This window comes from Anomalospiza imberbis, chromosome 1 (assembly GCF_031753505.1).
Source record: "Anomalospiza imberbis isolate Cuckoo-Finch-1a 21T00152 chromosome 1, ASM3175350v1, whole genome shotgun sequence".
NCBI lineage: Eukaryota > Metazoa > Chordata > Aves > Passeriformes > Viduidae > Anomalospiza > Anomalospiza imberbis.
The window spans coordinates 95,299,550-95,319,644 of NC_089681.1; the positions used below are offsets into that span (position 1 = coordinate 95,299,550).

Sequence of the window (20,095 nt, forward strand, 5' to 3'; positions counted from 1 at the left end):
CTATCTGAGGAGAAAACCTACTTTGGCTTATGAAAGGAAAAAAAGTAAGAAACACCTTGCTTCTAGTTAAAACAGAGTTCTGCAGTGCTCTGAGTCCTACATCCCCTAAACAAGAACATGTGAATATTAAACTGAATATGAATCTCATGCGCCTACAGGAACTTCCTTGTGCACAACGTAGAAAAGGCAGGTGACCATAGCTACTGAGTCATTTGGTCTTTCCCTGGCCTCCAGCCAGCTGTGGCCTGAGGAGTCTGGAGCAGACACAAAATGCAAATTAGCAATATAGGGTACAAGTACAGTAGATTGGTTCAGATGCCAGAACTGGTGATACTGTTACAGCTTATGATTTTTGCATTTCAACAGCAGAGCTGAGAGTGGTATAACAAATTCTCAGATGATCCCCAGGGAAATTAGTTAGTCCAATTCCCCAGGATTCTTTTTATAAAAAGTCACCCTCAGTGCCTATACACTATAAATAGCTGTCTGTAACACCATCAGGGAGATATTTTTTTAATACATGTTTTTTGTTGACTGTGCTGTAATTTCTAGAACAGTTTATTCCACGATAAAAGTAAAAACACAACCTGCAATTTTAGTAATACTTTCATTCATGAAAACAAACCATCTATACATCACATGTGGCTCTGAGTTAAAATTAAGGTCTCAGTATCACAAGCAGAACAACTGAACAGTTAGAAAAGAGATAAAGTCATAAAAATGACACCAGTAATTCCAGAGTCTCAAGTAGAGTGCCATCTTAGGGTAGTAAGCACCACTGGACTTTGTCCAGCATGTCTGTATCTCTCTTGCACTGAGGAGCCCAGCACTGGACACTGCTCCCGGTGTGGCATCCCCAGTCCAGAGCTGAGGGGAAGAATCTCCTCCCTTTATGTGCTGGCAGTACTTCACCTGATGCAGCCCAGGATACCGGCATCTTTCTTTGCAGCGAGGGCACAGTCAACTTGGTGTCCACCTGGATGCCCAGGTCCTTTTCTACCAATCTCCTTTCCTTCTGGGTGGTCCCCAGCACATACTGATGTGTGGGGCTGTTCCTCACCAGGAATGCATGACTCTGCATTTCTTCTTGCTGAGCTTGCTGAGGTCCACAGTCTTTCTGAGCCTGTTTCTCCAGCCAGTCAAGGCCATTCAGGGCGGCAGCACAACTGTCTGGCCACAACTTGTCCAAAGTTTGTGTCATCAGCAAACTTGCTGCTGGTATACTCTGCTTCACCCTCCAGGCCACTAATAAAGAATTCTAACAGGACCGGAACCAGTACAGACCCCCGGGGCACACTGTTAGTTACCGGGCTCCAACTGGACTCTGTGTCACTGACCACTATGCTCAGGACATGGCCATTGAGACAGTTTTCAGTCAGCCTCACTGTCTTGCTCATCCAGCCTCTTAAAGAAAGTTTGTCTATTAAAAGCTATTGAGAATCATTATACAAGACTCTCTTAACCTTGTCTGAGATTACTTTTGTGTGTACCTTTGTGACATGAAACCTTTAGTCACAAGATTGTTTAAAATGCACATTCACAATTTACCTATTCCCCATCCTCAACATTATGGAAGTTGAAGCACGGTGTGTAAATTGAGCTTAGAAGGTTAAATAGTTTTGGCTTTATGAGCTATTATTACCTTCATTATTTATAAGTCTCTTTGTTGTAATGTTCTACAGCTGAAGGTTATTGAACTGTAACTTCATATCACAGTATCTCTAATTAGGCTAGCTTTTCCCAGCATGTTATGAAGTGTGGTGAAAAACGAGCTCTCTGATCTGCTTCTTCTGTTTTGCGCTGTGCTGCTACAATGACTGAGCTCAGGGGTCTCAGGCCTTGTTAGGGTTTGACACTGGCGCAATGCCAGCGCCTCTATGAAAATGCACTTTCCCAAATAATTGTTGTGAAATGTGATCAGGAACAGAGCAGAGCAGGCTTAAGCTTAATAACAAAAGAAAAAAACTTTATTAAATTACTACTACTATAAAAAACACAGACACTAAATTTAGGATGAAGACTCTCCAAAACATTCCTCCTCTTCTCACTCAATTTCCAAACAAACTTACAGTGAGACACCACCCAGGATTCCTGATTAAGTTGCTGCTCTTCAGATAATCAATACTCAGGCTCTCAAAGGAGAGAGAAGTCTCTCTTGTACCACAGACTCCCCCAGAAAACACAATTGCTACCCTTGTGTTTCCATGTCACACATGGCAACTGCCCAGAGAAAATCTGCCAGTGTGACACTCTCTTTTCTATGTCACAGTTCTCTCACCACCGTGCATGGACAGAGTGCTCATAGGGGTCTTTTAAGGATGCTTTGCTACGGACTAAAAGAGACAACAGTTCAGCATCTCATCTTGGGACCACAGTCCCCCCCCCATTTTCCCCCTGGGGCCGAGGGTCTAAGAACAGAGATCATCTTCTTCCTTGAAGACAGAGGGCATCGCCATTCCCTCCTCAGTTTTCCTCTGTTCTCTCCATTCCTGTGCTGGTGGTTGCTGAAGCAGGTCTCTTTCCTTCACCACTGCACCCCCCTAAAATGCAGTGTATGTTGCAGGAGAATTTGGTTCAGTCTATGGCTAACAAAAAAAGTCCAGCTACAAGCTACTCCTCCTACCCAAAAATTTCCTCTTCTAACATCTCAGATCCCAGACTGTCTCTCTTCTACTTTAAATCAAGGAGGAGTAGTATTTTACAAAGCCCTCATTTCCGAGGAAAGGGTTAAAAGTTTAGACTCCCCTGACGGCTGAAATCTCTGCCCAGAAGCCAATTCCCAAGGCCAAGGCTGGGAACCTCCCCCCCACTTCTTCTCTTCAAATTTAGGACTCTCTGTCTCTTCCCTCTGGGGGGCGGGACAAAGGCACCTCTGCTTCTTTCCACCCTTCTGTCCACAGGAGCTGGCTTAGTTCTAGTCTTTCAGCCTCCTCGACTCACCTTGACCAGGCCACATGGCTTCCCTTCGCCCACCCAGCCTGTGGCTGGGCAGGGGAGATCTGCACTGTACTCTGACCGGAACCAAAGAGAGAGCTCCCCTGGGAGTTCTTGCTTTTAACCCCCTGTGTTCTCAGAGGCGTGTCCATACCTTCAGTGGTCACTCCAGGTACCAGTATCCAAACCTGACCACTGATTGGTTTGACTACCAACTTCCTGAGAAAATTCACTTCTATGTCAAACCATGACAGGCCTATAAATGCTTTTTTGAATCAGGACAGAACGTTTGATATTATTCTCTAAGTTCCACCTTTTCTTCTCTGATGACAAAGGCTGCTGTCTAACAAAAAAAAGAGAAGATTCATTTTCAGAGGGAAATGGTTGACATTTCTGTTTTCACCAAGAAAAAAATGAAGAGTCTAGTATGATGACCATCTGGCTTTCAGCTGAACCTCTCTGGTGTCTTTTGGTTGTTTAGCTCTTACCGTGTGTTTAAAGCTTTTGCTGTAATATATCCCTAACTGGTTTACTTCTCTGGTGTATTAGCTGCTTTCTTTGAGTCACTCTATAGCTGCTGTTTGTTTAGAGAGGTGAGAAGTCCACTTAAAGGTAGGATATGCCTAAAATGCCTTGAGGATACTCTGTGCCTCTGGCTGTTTTTATGTCTTGGAGATGACTTTTGTGGTCTTCTTGAAAGAGCCTGGTGCCTGAGGGCTCCTGCTATGATTTTGTCTCAGCAGAATTAGCCTTTAGAGGAGACTTTTCACTGTTAAATCTAAATCTCCCATTCTGAAAATTTTGAAATAAGAAGTTTATCATTGTCTTGTTACTTTACATGGAAGAACCTGACTGCCTCCACATGTTTGTTTTCTTCACATACTTGAAGTGTCCCTTTCCTGAAATTTCCAGAAGGAGCTATTGTACACATTACTGAATTGGTGGATTTTATTTAATTTAATTAGTAAATAAAAGCTAAATGAGAAAAAAATGGACTAAATATATATCCTACTTTGGTAAGTGAAAAGTAGTTCAGGATCTGATTCTGTTAACTCTACTGACAATTGTGCAGCATCTGAAATACACGATACTACTCCCAAAAAAGAGTAACACTCAAGGTGAATCAAGGTGACCTTTAGTAAGAACAAGTACAGGAGAGCATGAGCCTTCCCACTCTTGTTAAACCACCAGGAATTGCCACTGTCATCCAGAACACCTGGAGCAGGTGTAATAACGTTAACAAAATGTATGACTGAGTTTTCTGCTCTATTTAAGAAGAGAAAGGCAGGCACCTAAAATAATTTCCTCACCCACCTGGTAATTACTTCTAACTTTTAAGTTCCCACTCTTACATCTTGTGTGAGGTCATTTACACCTTTGCAGGACATCACTGGGTGTAACAGCTGGTCCATTCAGATGGCATTAAAGGATCAGGGTATGGAAAATTGCTCCCCAGCATGTTTTTTTCATGATTGGCTTCTCTGTCTTTCCCTGAAGCAGTAACAGGACAGACAGATGGCACATAGAGATTTTGTTTTCTGTAGTAACACCAGCTCAAGGAAAAGTCACTGCTTGCTAGCCAGAGCACCTATGACAGCCTTGTCATGGAACCGTAACAACAGCAATGTCAGCCAGAAAGCCTGGAAAATGTGCACACTGAGTATGGTTTGCCTTTGAAATAGTATTTACTATTTATTTGTTCCTTAGTCAGGGGATGTGCATCCTTTTTCTGCTTGTTAGGAGACTGCAAAGTCAGACCAAAGAGCTATCCCTGGGCACAAATTTTAAACTAGATACTGGGGATAGAGCTCAGGATTATTACCATGAATTTGAATTCACATAAGCTCTCTTATCTCCACACATGTTACTTGCAGAGCTGCCTTGGCTTGCTAAGTCACACAGGGAGTACACAAAAGGAGTCTGCAGCCATGGTCCCAGACCCTACAGGTGATTGCAAGTAAGCAGATGCCTACTCCTTGTCTTGCCAGAAGTGATCCTTCACCAGTCCCCTGTGCAAGAGGAGCCACCGTTGTCTCAAATGAAATAACCATTTCCAGTCTGTCCACAGACCTTCCCTGTGCAAAGTGCAGAACAAAGATTATCTGCAGGAGCTCTGTGCTTTTAGAATTTAAAGGCACAGAAGAACATTGGATAATTTATTCTGATTGTCTCTGTATTGCAAGAATTTCACTTTTGTAACTTGATCTGCAATTGATGTTTTTCTTTTGATTGAAGTAAATTCTGTTTAGCTGAGCGCTAAAACAAAAGGACACTGAGCTTTTAACTGAAAATGTCTAAAAGCACGAAATCCACTAATTTTCTTCCTAGTCTGTCCCAGTAATGAATCACCTTGGTATTAAATACTGGCATATAGTTTCCCATATGAATTTATAAGGATTCAGCTTTTATCCATGTATCATTCCCCTGCTTAATTTAAAGGTCCTCTAGATTATACAGTTCTCCCCTCATAAAAAAAACACATATATGCCTAATCCACTCACCTTCTTTCCAATAATTTAAATCAACTGAAATGTTCAAGTTTCTTATTGTATGGCATTTTCCCCAGGTGTCTAAGATTTACAGGTTTTTAGCTCTCTCCCTATTTTTCAAAACACCATTAAAAACATGAATGTGAGAACCGACTGCAGTATTCTAGAGTCAGTCTCACCAATACTGCATACAGGCACAAAAAATCTTCCAGCTTTTTATAAATACACCCCATCTTAGATATTCAAGGATGACATTAATCCTTCTGACTTTATGCTGGAATAGGAATTTATGTTGCTTGTACCCTAAATATTATTTAGAGCCTCATTTTGGGAACCAGAGTCCCTGCTTTTACATGAGCAAGCCTGCATTCATCTTTATTGCAAAATTTTGCATTTGACTATGAAAATATGCTCCTTCTAGTGGTTCCAGCTTACCAAGAAATCCAGGCTTCTCTCATATGTTTGCTCTACCCTCATTATTATCCTGCTCCACCCAAAAAATAATTGGCCTATTATTATGAGTCTCTATTTATGTTCAGACCATTAGTAAAAACATAAGGTTCCTAAAATCTCATAATTCATAATTAAAGCAATAGTTCAGCTCTCACTTAAACCTGGGAACAACTAAATGCTAAATACATCTCAGTTTTCAACAGTAAAATATCCCTTGTGCTTAGAATTCAGGGTACTGGAGCCCTGATGGTTAATTACACTAAAGGACATGTGTTTTGGAAATGATATCTTAAAAAAAACATTATTAGGACAACATAGTGTTAACTAGTACCCAGTACTACCATCCTCAAACTTTAAATCACAAAAAACACTTAAAATAAAGATCTGATAATAAATCATATATCAATTAACACACCAATGTTTTATCTTTTTTTCCTGGCTGCTCCTGAATGAGTCTGATTCTAAATCAAATTCCTCAGGTGAGATGTAACCTGAGCAGACCTCACAAGCAAAGGGTGGGTTTAACTGTACACAGGGTGCTCAGTCAGATGCAGGGGTCTCTCTGGAACAGCTGGATCCATTTTCCATCACATTGTATTTTACTTTCAAGGCGGCATAACAGTAAATGCCTCCAGTCTGGGGATGATCTCCCTCTTTTCTGCTCATGGCAGTAGGGCACAAACCATCCAGCCCCTCTGTGACAGAACATGGGAAGAGCTGCTTCCAGGAGAGCTCAGCCTTCAGCTGAGAGGCAGCACTTCATGGGCTGAAGTAGTCTTAGTAGCTGAAGTTCACAACCACATTTAATGACCATGGGGCTGGGAAATAAGCCCAAACATTTAATGTCAAGCTTGGACTTGGGTAAAACTAGAGAGGGCATGAATTCTTCAAAACGTCTCCACCCCCAACTCCTCAGTTTGCATTTCAGCATGTATGTGAAGAAAATGTAAATGTCCTCCTCTACCATTTTTCAGATGAGCTCTCATTGGCCTACATTGCACAGAAAAGGGACTAAACATTTAGGAAATTTGATGAACTTAAGAATAAACAAAATATCTGTAAGACTTGATTTTCAAGAGCATGATTCATCCACAGTTTACACTTGAGAATACTAAGCAGGTCTGAAAATTGGGACAATTGCTCCGTTTCTGCTGTTAAGTTGCTGCCTCAGCTTCCCTGGCCTTTACATCACCCTATAGCATCAAAATACTTTAGATGTGGTTTTTACACTGACACACTGAGAGTTCATTCAAATTGTTAAAGTACCTTTAGGGAAAATTGATTTGTTAGGTCTAAGCTTAACCTCAAAACATTAAACCAGAAAAAAGGCTGGTTTTTATTCCCAGAGTAGCTAGTTTGTCATCTGGTTAGACATATCAGAAAACAAATCTGGTGGGTAAGGCTATTTGCTGGTGTGAACTGGCTAAGCTGGGTTAGTAAGGCAGAGTTTGGCCCAATCTTGCCTCAGTTTTAAGTGACATAATGCTTTCTGTGCTCTACCCAGCCAGCCCTCCACATCATATATACTGAACAGAGTACCTGCATATCTGCTGGAGTGATTTTTCCTGTCACCTTTCCTGAGGAGACAACTATGCAAAACACAGTCTAACCCAAGAAAGGCTGCACTTACCTGATCCTCTTCTTCTCTGACATCTGGCATGGTGCTGATGCAGAGGCTGACAGCAGTGATGGCAACAAAAGAGATTGAAATGCAAGCAAAGATCTTTCCTGGGATCCCTGAGTGGGGGTTCTCCACCATATCCCTGAGCTTTCGCATGCACAGACTCAGTCGGCTGTTGTCCTGGAAGGCACATTGTGTAGCTTCATTAAATACCATCTCCCTTTCAAACAGCCTGGCCTCAGCTGCCTCTTCCTCTTTCTGTTGCAATCTCTTTTTACAGCACCACTCCAGGTGGTCGTCTTCTATCCCCCAGTACACAAGCTCCTCCTGGAAAGAAAGAGCACACATCTCCCTGAGAAGCCTCAGCTTCCCAGCTGTCAGGAATGTCATGATCATTCTGAAGGCACTAGGATTACGGTCAAAAAAAAATTCATTGCAGCTAACATCATAATCATCGCAGATGTCCATGATCTCATCATAATTTTTGCAAGATTTTAGCTTCCCAAGCCTGGTCAAGGGGAAGTTCTCCAAGGTGGTCCAGGGAACTTTGTACTTAATACCACCTACATTGATGATCACAAACCTGGACCAGTCATCCAAGCGGGCTAAGCAGCACAGGTCTTCTCCAGGATGCAGAAGTTTGGCTTTTTTATAGAAGAATCCTTTCTTGGTTTGTACTTCACACAGGTTTTCCAAATTGTTGAAGGAGCAGGACCTGAAGTCAGGATCTGTATTTCCAGTGAGCAATGCCATTTCGTGGTACATCTGTTGAGTCCATAGCAAGGTTGAGGCTACTCAAACAAAAGCATCTCGAGCTTGACCAGAAAGTCTATCTGTAAAACAGAATTTTAAAATTACAAGAAAAGTGGGGCACTCTTAAATGATAACAATCCTATCCTCTCCCTCCCGAGAAACTCTTCTCTATGGCATTCCTTCTTCCCCCATCATTTTAGGACTATCTTTGCTTGATAGTTGCTTGGGGAAAGAACTTACACTACAATCAGGTCAGAAGCCATGCTGTTACTTCTCAAGGGTTTAGTTAATGATTGAATGGAAACAAAACCAGTGTATTACCATTTTTAGAATTTTCTAGAGGTTCAAGCTGTATCCTGGACATCAATGCATACTAGAAGAGAAATCTAATCATGTGGATAAATGGCAATTTACAGTTTAGCAACTTAATTAAAAAACTTAGTTGCAAATGGTTTTTTGATTATTTTGGCCCATCTACATTATGTTCCTATTACAAAAAGCCTATAGGGTGAGGATAAAAAGGATACTTACAGTACAGTCAGAAATGTGATGGCAAAAATGCGAGTAATTCCCAACCTAAATTCACCAAGCCTAGGTAGCAATAGCAATGAATATGTGGGAGCTGAGGGCATGCTGGGTCTGAGCTAAAACCAGAGCTTGCCTGGGAGCCTGGAACTGCAGGAAGCTCTGCTGTGGTCTTGGCTGCAGTTGTGGACAGGGTTCCAAGCAGCCTGGCAGCAGCTCTGAAACAGGAGATCAAACTCAGATTGAAGCCGAGCTGGAAGTGACTCGGTTGCTGCTCTTACTTACTTCTGGATAGTGCAGAACCCAACTGGTCATACTTAGAAGGAATTATGTATAATTCCAGGATTTAATTTGTGCCTCCTTTACCACACCACAATCCACATTGCTTCCTTACTTTTTCTGAAGCCCATCACATGCATTCTTCAAAGCTGTATCTCTAAAGCAATAATGGGATGTCTTGAAATGCTACCATGTAATTGTGGGAGGCGGTCCTGGGGAAGATCTACCAGGAATGCCCTGGGAAAACACAGTAGTATAAGAGAAAGCACTGCCCCAGGATTCCCGCCTTTCTCCATGCCTATCAACTGTTGCACCCTCCCTTGTTCCTGCCAGTCTACTATTTATGTCATTCCCAGTTCTGGAAAGTTCATTGTTCTTTGTACTGTTATTGGTTCTCCCACCGAAACCCCTCCTTCCTTTCTCTCCCATTGGTTTTCCCTGATCACCCCATCCTTCCCCATTGGTCCTTTGTACCAGGACCCTGCCTTTCCTTCCCCAGTTATAAGCCCTGAACCCTCCTCTGGAGGAGGCTCCTAGAGTCAGCTTCCCTCTCATGAGGTTGTCTCCCTGTGCTTCCCCCTGCCTTCTCCTGGTTTCTCCTTCCCTCACTGAACCTTCAATAAACCCTCGAGAACTGCAGCACTCCAGGTGTCCTCTTGTCTTTGGTGGATTAAGACTCTAAGCTATCTGGGCTCCCGTCAACCAGTCAGCAGTGGGCTTCCCTGCAGGACCAAAGTCCAGGACGCGTCACATGTAATCACATTTATGAATCACCCAAAACTTCCTGAATTGCTCAAATATGAAGTAGGAAATAAGAAGTCAGTGTACGATGACTGGGTCTCCACACAAAGACCCAGGCTAAGAATGGATGCAGTGATGGGGAACAATTTTAAGCAGAGGATGGAGAAACTGAGAAAAAACTGACTATTGAAGGAAAAACTGACATTTTTGATGAAGAATGGTAATCATGAGGCAGTAAATCCATAATTTTCAAGCAACATTCTCCAATTTCCTCTGAATCTCATGCCTCAATTGGGAGAAAACAACAAACAAATGGGTGCTAAGAAAAACTGGAGAGCATACACATTCAAACACATTTCCAGAGGAGCAACTTCCTTTATTTTTAATCAGCTCACCAACTCTTAGCTCATTAGACTTAGTAAAAATGATCTCTGACAGGCTGGTGTATACTTTTAGTCACAGTCCTGAATCACCCTCAAAACATTCTTACCAACCACTCTCAAACAACAACACTGCAGTAACAGTAGTACTTTTGCTTCAACATTTCTATGAGGATCCAGTCCCTGAATTTCAGAACAACACTTAGATATTTGTAAAAAGCCAGAGAATTGTTGCTTTATGTGCAAAAAGCTACAGTCACCCATAGATACTTTCCAGCGCTGTGAAAATTTCACAAGAGCTAACAATGCCAAAATCTCTGTAATTTCACTTTGGGGGGAGAGAAATTATTGTTTAATAAACATTTATTTCTACAGGGCAACATGAGCAAAAGAGAAGAGCTCCTTCATCTGGCTAAAAGCCAGTAAAGGGCAACATGCAGTCTAAGGAATGGGTGCTTTTACAGCACAGGCTTGAGTGCAGCTGGGATTGCAAATACCATTACTGTCACAGCAAGAGCACACTGTCAGCATGGCATATGCTTTAAGGATTTGGTCTCTTGTTGCTTTCTCTTGGTAAGATAAAATATTCACTGTCACTACTGAGGGCTCTGCACTTTTGTTTTCATGCTGCACTTGTTCCACAAGTCAACATACTAAAAGGAGTTTACATTGTTTTGACATCAAGTCCAGGATTTTTTTTTTCCTCTCCCCCGTGTAGCAGGTTGTTGCATAAAGGGGCCAGACACATTTCACAGAACTGCTTTGAATCTAATCTTACATGCACTTCTTCCTCCTTCTAAGCAGCAGCTAACTCAATGTGAAAATCTGTAAGTATGTTGTTTGCTACAAAATCTATGAATTATAGTATTTTCTTTTGTGGATATATAATGTTGCTTAACTCTAAAGCTTAAGAATGCAGTTGTTTTTTTTTTTTTTTTTTAATCATCAGTGGATAAATAGAAAGTGAGAGAGAAGTAGTTACAAATTAAAGTTGCCTATGATTTAACAGGTTGATTCTGGACAGTGCAGGCAGCACCAGATGTTGGAGTTCAGTAACTAACATGAATTTTCTGACGTCACAGTTCAACATCCCAGAATCCATAATAGCTGGCAGCATTTGTTTTGGAAATCTCATATTTAATCTCAGATTAAAAGATAAGCATGTGAAGACAGTTGTATTTATTATTGTCCTTAGCACTTCCACCTTGTGAGCTGACTGCCCAAGACCGGGCTCAGATGTCAGTGGATCAGCTTGTAGTGTGATTTTAACTCTCCTATACAAAACCAAAATACTGTGGGCTCCCAATTTGGCATCTATCCTGAGAAGTAAAACAAGCCTGAAAGGTCTGCTTCTGATCTTATGTGCATGGAATGTATCATGACTTTCACTAAATATTAAAGGGTGTTTCAAAATTATGTAGGTCTTAAAATACTCCCTGCATGCCAGCGTTATCTAATGTATGCACATGCCTGCAGTAAAGCATCCCATTGAAGATTATCATTAAAAGCCAATACTTCCAGAAATTGTACTACAATTTCATCCAGTTGGCATTTCTGCTATTTAATCTGACACATGGGTGCATGAAAGACTATTAAAACACAGTCTGGAATAAGTTGCCCATCACAGGGATGAAGGACAGAATTTGACTCTATATTTGTTGTTCATAATTTTGAAGTGCTGTGGGAGAAATGCTGTATGAATATTTCAGTTTGAGGATCATATACAGGGTGGGTCATGCGTTGTGTGGATTCTTTTTTTTTTTTTTTTTTTTTTTTTTGAAGCATAGATAGTCCAACAATTTTTATTCACTAAGAAGTACTTTCTTTGGCCATGTGTGTATGCACATGTATACATAATAACACATAAGTTCGGCCACATTTTGTCAGTAGCAATGAAACATAAACTTTAAGGAATTTAGAGGTTTCAGAGGAGTTAAGATTTTAGTTAGAGATAAGCCTTACTAGAGTTAATTAAAATAAATGAGTAGGCCTTGATGAAGTTAAGAGTTAGTAGTTAACTAATAATTGATTGCTTGTCAACACAATGTTTAGTTAGCTGGGTTTATAATGAAGAATATAGAAACTGACAAACAGCTTTTAGGAACATAAGACAATTGTGGGCCTCCTCTGTTCTGAAACCAGTTTAAGACAGGGAATGGGAATTCTACCAAGGTTCATTTGTCATATTTGCATTGAATAGGTAGAAAGGTCAGAATGAGGAAGACTTCATTTACTTCCTCATTTTGGGACCCCTCCCCATGAAAGGGACCACTGACCTATTTCAAGGAACAAACTACGCATGCATAATAGCTTTTGAAATGATTAGCATACAAAGCGAGGAATGGGATGTACCAAAGTTATGAATGTGTATTTGTATTTTGGGTATCCAATACTTGTATGGATAAAAGGACTCTGTAATCATTTGAAAGGTGCAGTGTGTATTTGGGAGCTATCCTGCATGCCGCCCAGCATCACAATAAACATACACTTTCTAACCTTAAACTGTTAGAGAGTTTTTGTCTGTCACAGTTGGATATCAGTACTAGATCAATATTCACATTTCTTTAATAAATCAGCAAACAGCTGGATCTTCACAATACAGGTATTTCTCATAAAAGATTTCAAAGGTTTAATAAATGTCAGAAGCACACAACTGCCTCATATTCTTCTTTTTGCTGAATTATTTCCTCAGCGGAGAGAGGGCTATTTCCCTGCTTACTGCCTTTTCACTTTGCCTGCTCCCGCTTCTCTTCACGCCAGCATTCCTCATTATCCCATTCTATCAGTATCACTGATCTAAGTCCTATGTGATTCTGCATGTGGCTCCCCTGGTCTCAAATTGCCTTGGATAAGAATGAAAAATGGGGCAAAATCATCCCTACCAAGAGGCTGAGCAGCCTGGCAAAGAGAACTTGAAAACAGTGATGAAAGGGAGGTAGTGGTGGAGCAAAGACTGCAGGGTGCCATTGCAGCAGAGACCTTGTGAGGAAGTGTGGCTACATAAAGCGTGTGCACATAAATGAGGTTACAGGAAAGTGTCATGGGCAGAGCACTCACACCTTTTCTGAGAAACCAGACTGACCAGGTGGCTCTGAAGGGCCTATAGACAAAAGTAGGTGGCCTGGGGCGGGGGGAAACAGGGAGAATTCAGAGGTCTTTGTGCAGTTGCACAGAAGAAAACTGTTACTCTGAGGGTGGTCAAACTCTGAAAGAGAAAGCTGAGAGGTGGTGGAGGCTCTGTCCTTGGGAATATTCAAAATCCATCTGGACACAGACCCAAGTAACCTGTTCTAGCTGATGCCACTTGGAGCAGCGACAGATAAATCAGATGAACTCTGGAGGTCCCTTTCTACTTGAACTACTCTGTGATTTTGAGAACAGTCTCTTTTTAATGGCTGCTGTAAAATTACAAAGTATTGAAAGTTTACATTTGGGCTACAGTAGCAAGAGGAAGCTGTGAGACCTTTCAGTAATTAATGTTTTATGATTTCCATTGTGAAATGAAACATATTTTTACAGAGAACAGGTAATTGTGTCATATTTAAAGCCACAAACATGAAACTTATATTAAGGTGACCACAAGACGTTTTCTCTCAATTCCAATGAGAGTTGAGTCAGTGAATCTGTTCTGCAGTGCTCAGCCATTTCTAGTCAGGGATGTGCTGAAGCCTGGCTTTGCTGCCTGGGACCAAAGCAGTTCCTACTTCTTACTGTGACGTGATTTATAAATCACAGCACACACAATCATTTTAATACTAAACCTTACACATGCAACTGACCTTCCATTTGGTGCTATTACAGCTAATAGTGTGGACAAAGAGGCTTAGGAGATCCACGTTACTCTTGCACTTCTTACAATCCAGTAGAACTCTTACAATCAGTAGAACTCTATTGGACTCCCAATAATAAATCCTTGCTAGTCATTGTGGAAACATGGAGAGGAGAGCACCTGCCCATGAGCCTTACAAAATGCAAAACAGATGGGGTGCAAGAAATTCCCATATTTAAAAACAACAAAACAAACCCCAAAAAAACAAAACTGAAAAGGGGATTGGGAGGATATGGTAAAACAGATGCAGCTAAGCCTAGAAGGCAGATCCTACAGGATTTGGGGAATTAGCTTCTGAGTTTGTCCACAGTGAACATGACTACGGCTCCCTACAGACTCATTATCACAGAATCATAGAATCATTTATGTTGGAAAAGACCCTTAGGGGATCCCTGAGTCCAACCATTACCCTGACACTGCCAAATCTACTAAACCACCACTAAACCACATCCCAAAGTGCCACATCTATGGTCTTTTAAATACCTCCAGGAATGGTGACTCACATTTCCCTGGGCAGCCTGTTCCAATGCCTGACCACCTTATCAGTGAAGAAATGCTTCCTAATATCCAATCTAAACCTGCCCTGGCACAACTTGAGGCTGTTTTCTCCTGTCCTATCTCTTGGTACTTGGGAGAAGAGACTGAACTGCATCTCGCTACACCCTCCTTTCAGGGGAACTTTAACTTGGACATAGTCAAATTTTTCATACTTCTGTATTTATTATCAGTAAACTTTAACATCCCTAACCTCCTAAGCCCCTGCTTAGGGAAGGCAATAGCTCAACAAGTTGAAAAGGTACTAGAATTTTGAACAGCCCTTCATTTTGTCTGTTTCTTCATCAGAGTAACAGGAAGCAGTGACACCACCTTACACACCTAGCTGAGATGTCCCCATCTAACAGAAAAAGAAGTGTTTCTTGTACAGGTATGGAGCACAACAGCCAAGATAGTTTTCTCCAGAGAGTGTTTTGGGGGCCTTGAGGAGGATGCTGCATTAGTCAGTCGAAGAAGCTCAGGAGGCTCATGCTGTAATGAAAGCTGCAAAATTCAGCATGTGAATTTGGACATTATTTCATACTCTGAGTGTACATTTTCCTTAATATTTTCATTAATTCAGTGGAGGAAAAAAGTAATAATTTTCTTCTCTGAATATCCCTCATCACATTTAGACCAGACTACATAATTAGCTGAAACAATTCAATTTGTTAAATGAAAAAAATTAACTTGGCTCAACATTAATTATTCTGACATACACCCATAGCTATTTGTCTCCATTAGACAGATTAAGTTATCTTGTGTCATTGCACTTGCCAGAGTTCTATAGCGAAAGTATTGTGACATCTTTAAGAAATCAGGGATTTGGTTACTATCTACATGAAGGTATGGGATCCTCACCTGTATCTTTATAGCTAAACTCAATCTTATTCTGCACTTCCACAAGCTTTCAATGCCCATTTATCTTTGTACCCTAAAGAGCATCAAACTATTATTTCTATGAAGCTATTTGCACACTTCAGTTGTACAGCAGACAAAGGTAGATGTGCTAGGTAAAATACAGACAGAGGAAGAACCGCTTATTTCTTCATTCTACCCAGAAGTACAGAATTCTGTTCAGGCTTGCAAGCTTCAAAATTTCACAAAGGTCTTAAAACACGTATTTCACTTAAAAAGAACTATAAATAAAAAAAAACAAGCAGAGACTGAAAGGATTAGGCAGACAAGTTTTTCCCCACAGAATTATTACTACTTACAATAAAACAGAGCATCATGTTCAAACCATGCTTTATTTGTTTAGGTGAATTAACCCTCAGTTGGTTACCAGAAAAACAGGTTTGCAAAATGTGCTTTCACCCTCAGTTCATATTTCCTGAACAACTGAACAGACTCCAAATATACACCAAGTGGATGATGTGCTAAAGGGAAGGGACTTCAGAGCAGAGCTGTACCTCCCAGACTCTGGGAAGATTAGATTGAACATGGAGATTTGTTTGATCCAGTACCTGTTAACTGCAACCTTGGATTAAGTATACAGTGTCAAGAGCCTAAAATTAAAATGTGTTCTGTCTGCACTTGCTTGGTCAGAGATTGAGCCCTGTGAACACAGTACCTTTGACCCTTACTGGCAGCCACTAGATGGTGAAGTTTTTATTCTTCCATGAATCACACACAAGTTTATTTTAGGAGCCTTACTGATTAATCCTGTTAGTATCCCATTTAATCAGCCAGTCAGATAAGGTACTATGAGTTAGTTGCCAATCTGAAATTTTTCTTTCCCTGTTCTCAGATTATTGTATTTCAGAATTAAAAAAAATCATCAAAATCCAGTTTTTAAAGTATCTTCTCCAGTCATGATTACATACCCACAGCTGGCCTAAGATACAACGTGAATGGCACTATTAAGTGCAAAAGTGACAGACTGTGTAGTATTTTAAAACACATTATTTATCCCTCTCATCCAGGAAATTAAACAAATTGTTTCATTTCTGTTGCCAAAATTTGGGAAGCACAAAAAAAACAAGCTTTGGTATCTTTGAAATTCACAGAATTAACAGTCAAGTGTTCCAGTTGGTCTGCAGATCACTGCAGGGACAAAAAACAGTTTTTAACACAAGCTCTGCTCCTAACACTGATCTTTTCTTTCTGATCCATCCTAGAGGTTTTGCAATTCTATACTTAGTAGCTTCCCACCCACATGATTAATATGCTTGATTTCATACAGAATATACCACCTAGATTTCTGACTAGAAATAAGAAGGTTTGGCTGTGTGATGCCACTCTTGACACAGTTTCACATTCAGAAGTTCATAAAGATTTGCTGGGGCATTTTTCCTAATAACTGTACCTATCCTTGTGTCTCTTTCAGGGCCATTCACAGGTTTTTGTATGAATGGTTGTTAGATATGTATGACTGAATGTGAAAGAATGAGAGGAAACAGCCCCAAATTGTGCCAGAAGAAGTTTAGAATGGATATTAGGAAACATTTCTTCACTGGAAGAAGCATTGGAACAGGCCGCAGAGGGAAGTGGTTCAGTTAACATCCCTGGAGATCTTGCAGACACCGCAGCTAGGGACATGGTTTAGTGCTGAACTTGGCAGTGCCGGGCTTATGGTTGAACTCAGTGATCCTAAGGGTCTTCTCCAACCTAAATGATTCTATGAATAAATGCTCTTATTAACTGCTTACAGATTTTAGATGACAATCTAGTCTTTTAAATTGCCACATGAAATCCTTTGCAGAGAAGATAAATTGTATACAGATGCATCTTGCTTCTCTTGTTAGCTTGAATTAGTGAACACTGGTTTTTATGTGTTTTCGTTGTTTTTTTTTGCAGATGACATTCTTGTTCTCATGTGTGTTTTGTAAGTCAATTGTGCACTGACCTCAAAAATATTCCCATCTCTACTTAAACACAATTCTGCCTCTAAATTTAACATGATTGTAGTTAATTATTAACATCATTGCATAGAATACTTTGTAAATTTAGACTCATTAAGATTGTATATTTAATCCATGGTTGGGGTTAACAGGAACTGGATCAAACAAAACTCCACATGCAATAGAATTATCTCAGAGAGACACTGGTTAAAGGATAGTTCCTGGCCTAAAGTCTGTCCACTTTAGCTCATCACTCTCTTTGTGCACATCTGGTGTCCCCAGAGCTTGTTCTGCCTTGTTTGTCCCAATATCCCTACCCATACTCACAATGACACACATATTTTGCAGAAGATTATTATGGCTGTGGTTCCAGAGCCCTTGGATGAGGTGACTCCTAAACAGAGGGGGTTCTTAACTCTGTGGCATGATGCCCATATTGAGCACTAGGAATACTGACACAGTGATTCTTGCTACTTAGTGCAGCAAGAATTACCTGCCCTACCTGCTGTGGACAGAATTCAGGAATCCTGTCCTCCAGATGTGTTTTTAAATGAGAAGGTGTTCCAGAACTTGCTCTGTACACAGCTTGCATTTCCACATGGAACTACCATCACTACCTGGAGTGGGAAGTTCCCAGAGCCCTTCACTTCTATTATGTGCAGTCTTTACCCAGGAACATCTGCATTTTGCAGCTTTCAGTTGTGGTGAACTGGAAATACTGCAGCAGCTTGAAGTAAATAAAAAAATTAAAATTTGTGCTCAAATAAGCAGGAAAACTAATACTGTGACTAACAAAGAACACCTAATATATTTATATAAATTTAACGCAAAACTCTGTTTCAAAATGTCAATTTAATTACATCTTCTGTCCTGAATTCCTCCTAGACAAATGTGGTAGCAACATCAACTTTCCCAACAAAAGCTGAAGGACAAAGCCACAGCACTTTGTGTAGAACCATTCTTTTGGTTTCTGGAAAGGTGGGAGACAGATTATATTTTTTCTCCTCAAACAGGCAGAGAAAGGTCTTTTGCACTTTGGGTTTACAGATATATTTCGACATTCTTACCCTGCTATTGAAGAGGATGAAAATGACCTGTAGTAGTCTAAGGCATCTCTGTAATTTCTCTCACCAGCAACCCACTTTCCCCTCCACTGAATTGCCATTGCTGTATTAAGTAGAGAAACACTTAAATTCATTAAACACACTCACTCACATAAAGATCATCTGATAATGTTACCAGTTTTAATGTTTCATAAAAAGCCAAAATGGTTAGAAAACTTTGCACTTTCTCTAATGCAATTATTTCAGTCAGGTCACAGACAGAGGATGTTAGCATTTTTAAGATCTTCTTCTGTATACAATTTCAATGGACTTGTCTACGCAATGCAATGGGAATTAATGGATTCCATTGTGAAAATGATGGCTTTAAAATCAGGTAAAATATGACTGATCCAGTTATGTGCAATATCTTCAGCAATCATTGAATCCTTCATAAATCACCTCTCTTTTCAAAAACACTGGAACAGATACAGGAGAAAGGCTGACAGGCTAATTATTCATGTATGCAATAGATGAAAACATTTCACTGATACCTTATTGGAGAACCCTTGTAGATCAGATGTCATGCAGACACACTGATGTAACATTTCCAGAGAACTGCTATAATGGCAGATGTGTCAAAAGCTCAGTTCTAAGACCAGTTCCCCAGTTAGAGGTTTTTGACCCAATGGGTTTATGTGTACCACTGAGTAAGGTGAGCTCTTGGGGCAGTGAAAGCAGGCAATAATATCAACACTATGACAACAATCTAGACTTTTAAAGGATGCTCAGGGTGGCTATTTATTCACTAATTTTTTTGCACTTGGGTTAGCAAATGAACAATTCCTGTTCTCCATGAGAAAGCTCTCCCCTATTCAGAATTCCTTCAGTTTCTGCCAGATTGCTCACCACCTTTCTATTTGCAATACTGGCAAATACACAGAAACATTGGGATAAAATGTTTCTTTGTTAAAGGAATTAATTTTACAGCATCACCACTACTGATATGATTTTGTTTCTGAGCAGTAATTTTCATGCAACAAAAGGACATGTTGTTACTCATAAGGCATACATTATTCAGCAAGTGAGACAAACAATAAATTACTGCCAGATCCCAGTATCTCTGGCACACTTCAAAGCTGCTGGTTTCTTCCTCTGTGTTGTCATGCTTTAAATCTTATTACCATCAGAAAGATGATGAGGAATTTCCAGTTACTTCAGTTCACTGCCAAGTGGCCTTCCCCTTCCATGAGGAAGACTCCATGAGCTGCACAGTCTGTGGTGCTCACATTAAAAACTCAGGAGGTAATTAACCAAAGGGCCTTGTTCAGGAGGTCTTTAAGACTTCACTCCAGGCCTCCTTCATGGTTGCCTCATTGGTTTTAACTTCTCCCTGCAGGTTCCTACTGCAGCGCTCTGTGAGAGAGGCTAACTGTGGGGTACTATGCAGTCACACAAACAGGCTTTACATCAGCAAAAGCACTATGATTACACAGACCAATTTACCCCAAATCTGGGTTACGCTAGAAATCCATGCAGAACTGCCACTCCCAGTGTGTGCCGTGATGGCTTTGCTCAGAACTAGGCCTACAGAGGGCAACAAGCCTTGGCAATTCCATTGCCAATGGAAAACAGGAAGGTGACCAAGATGGTGAACTGGGCCAGCAGAGTTGA

At 40.7% G+C, this 20,095-nt stretch overlaps 1 protein-coding gene across 3 annotated transcripts in view; it reads right to left on the minus strand.

Annotated features, from left to right (window-relative positions):
• The window catches only part of KCNG2 (potassium voltage-gated channel modifier subfamily G member 2), a 63,076-nt gene that overhangs the window by 15,021 nt on the left and 27,960 nt on the right, over window positions 1–20,095 (minus strand). For 2 of the 3 annotated variants that reach the window (XM_068200760.1, XM_068200740.1), the window contains exon 2: window positions 7,507–8,330. In XM_068200760.1, the coding sequence (XP_068056861.1) occupies window positions 7,507–8,262 (756 nt within the window). In that variant the 5' untranslated portion in view covers window positions 8,263–8,330. Of the gene's footprint in view, window positions 1–7,506; window positions 8,331–17,883; window positions 18,081–20,095 lie in introns of those variants that run through there. The other variant, XM_068200750.1, reaches the window with a different exon arrangement.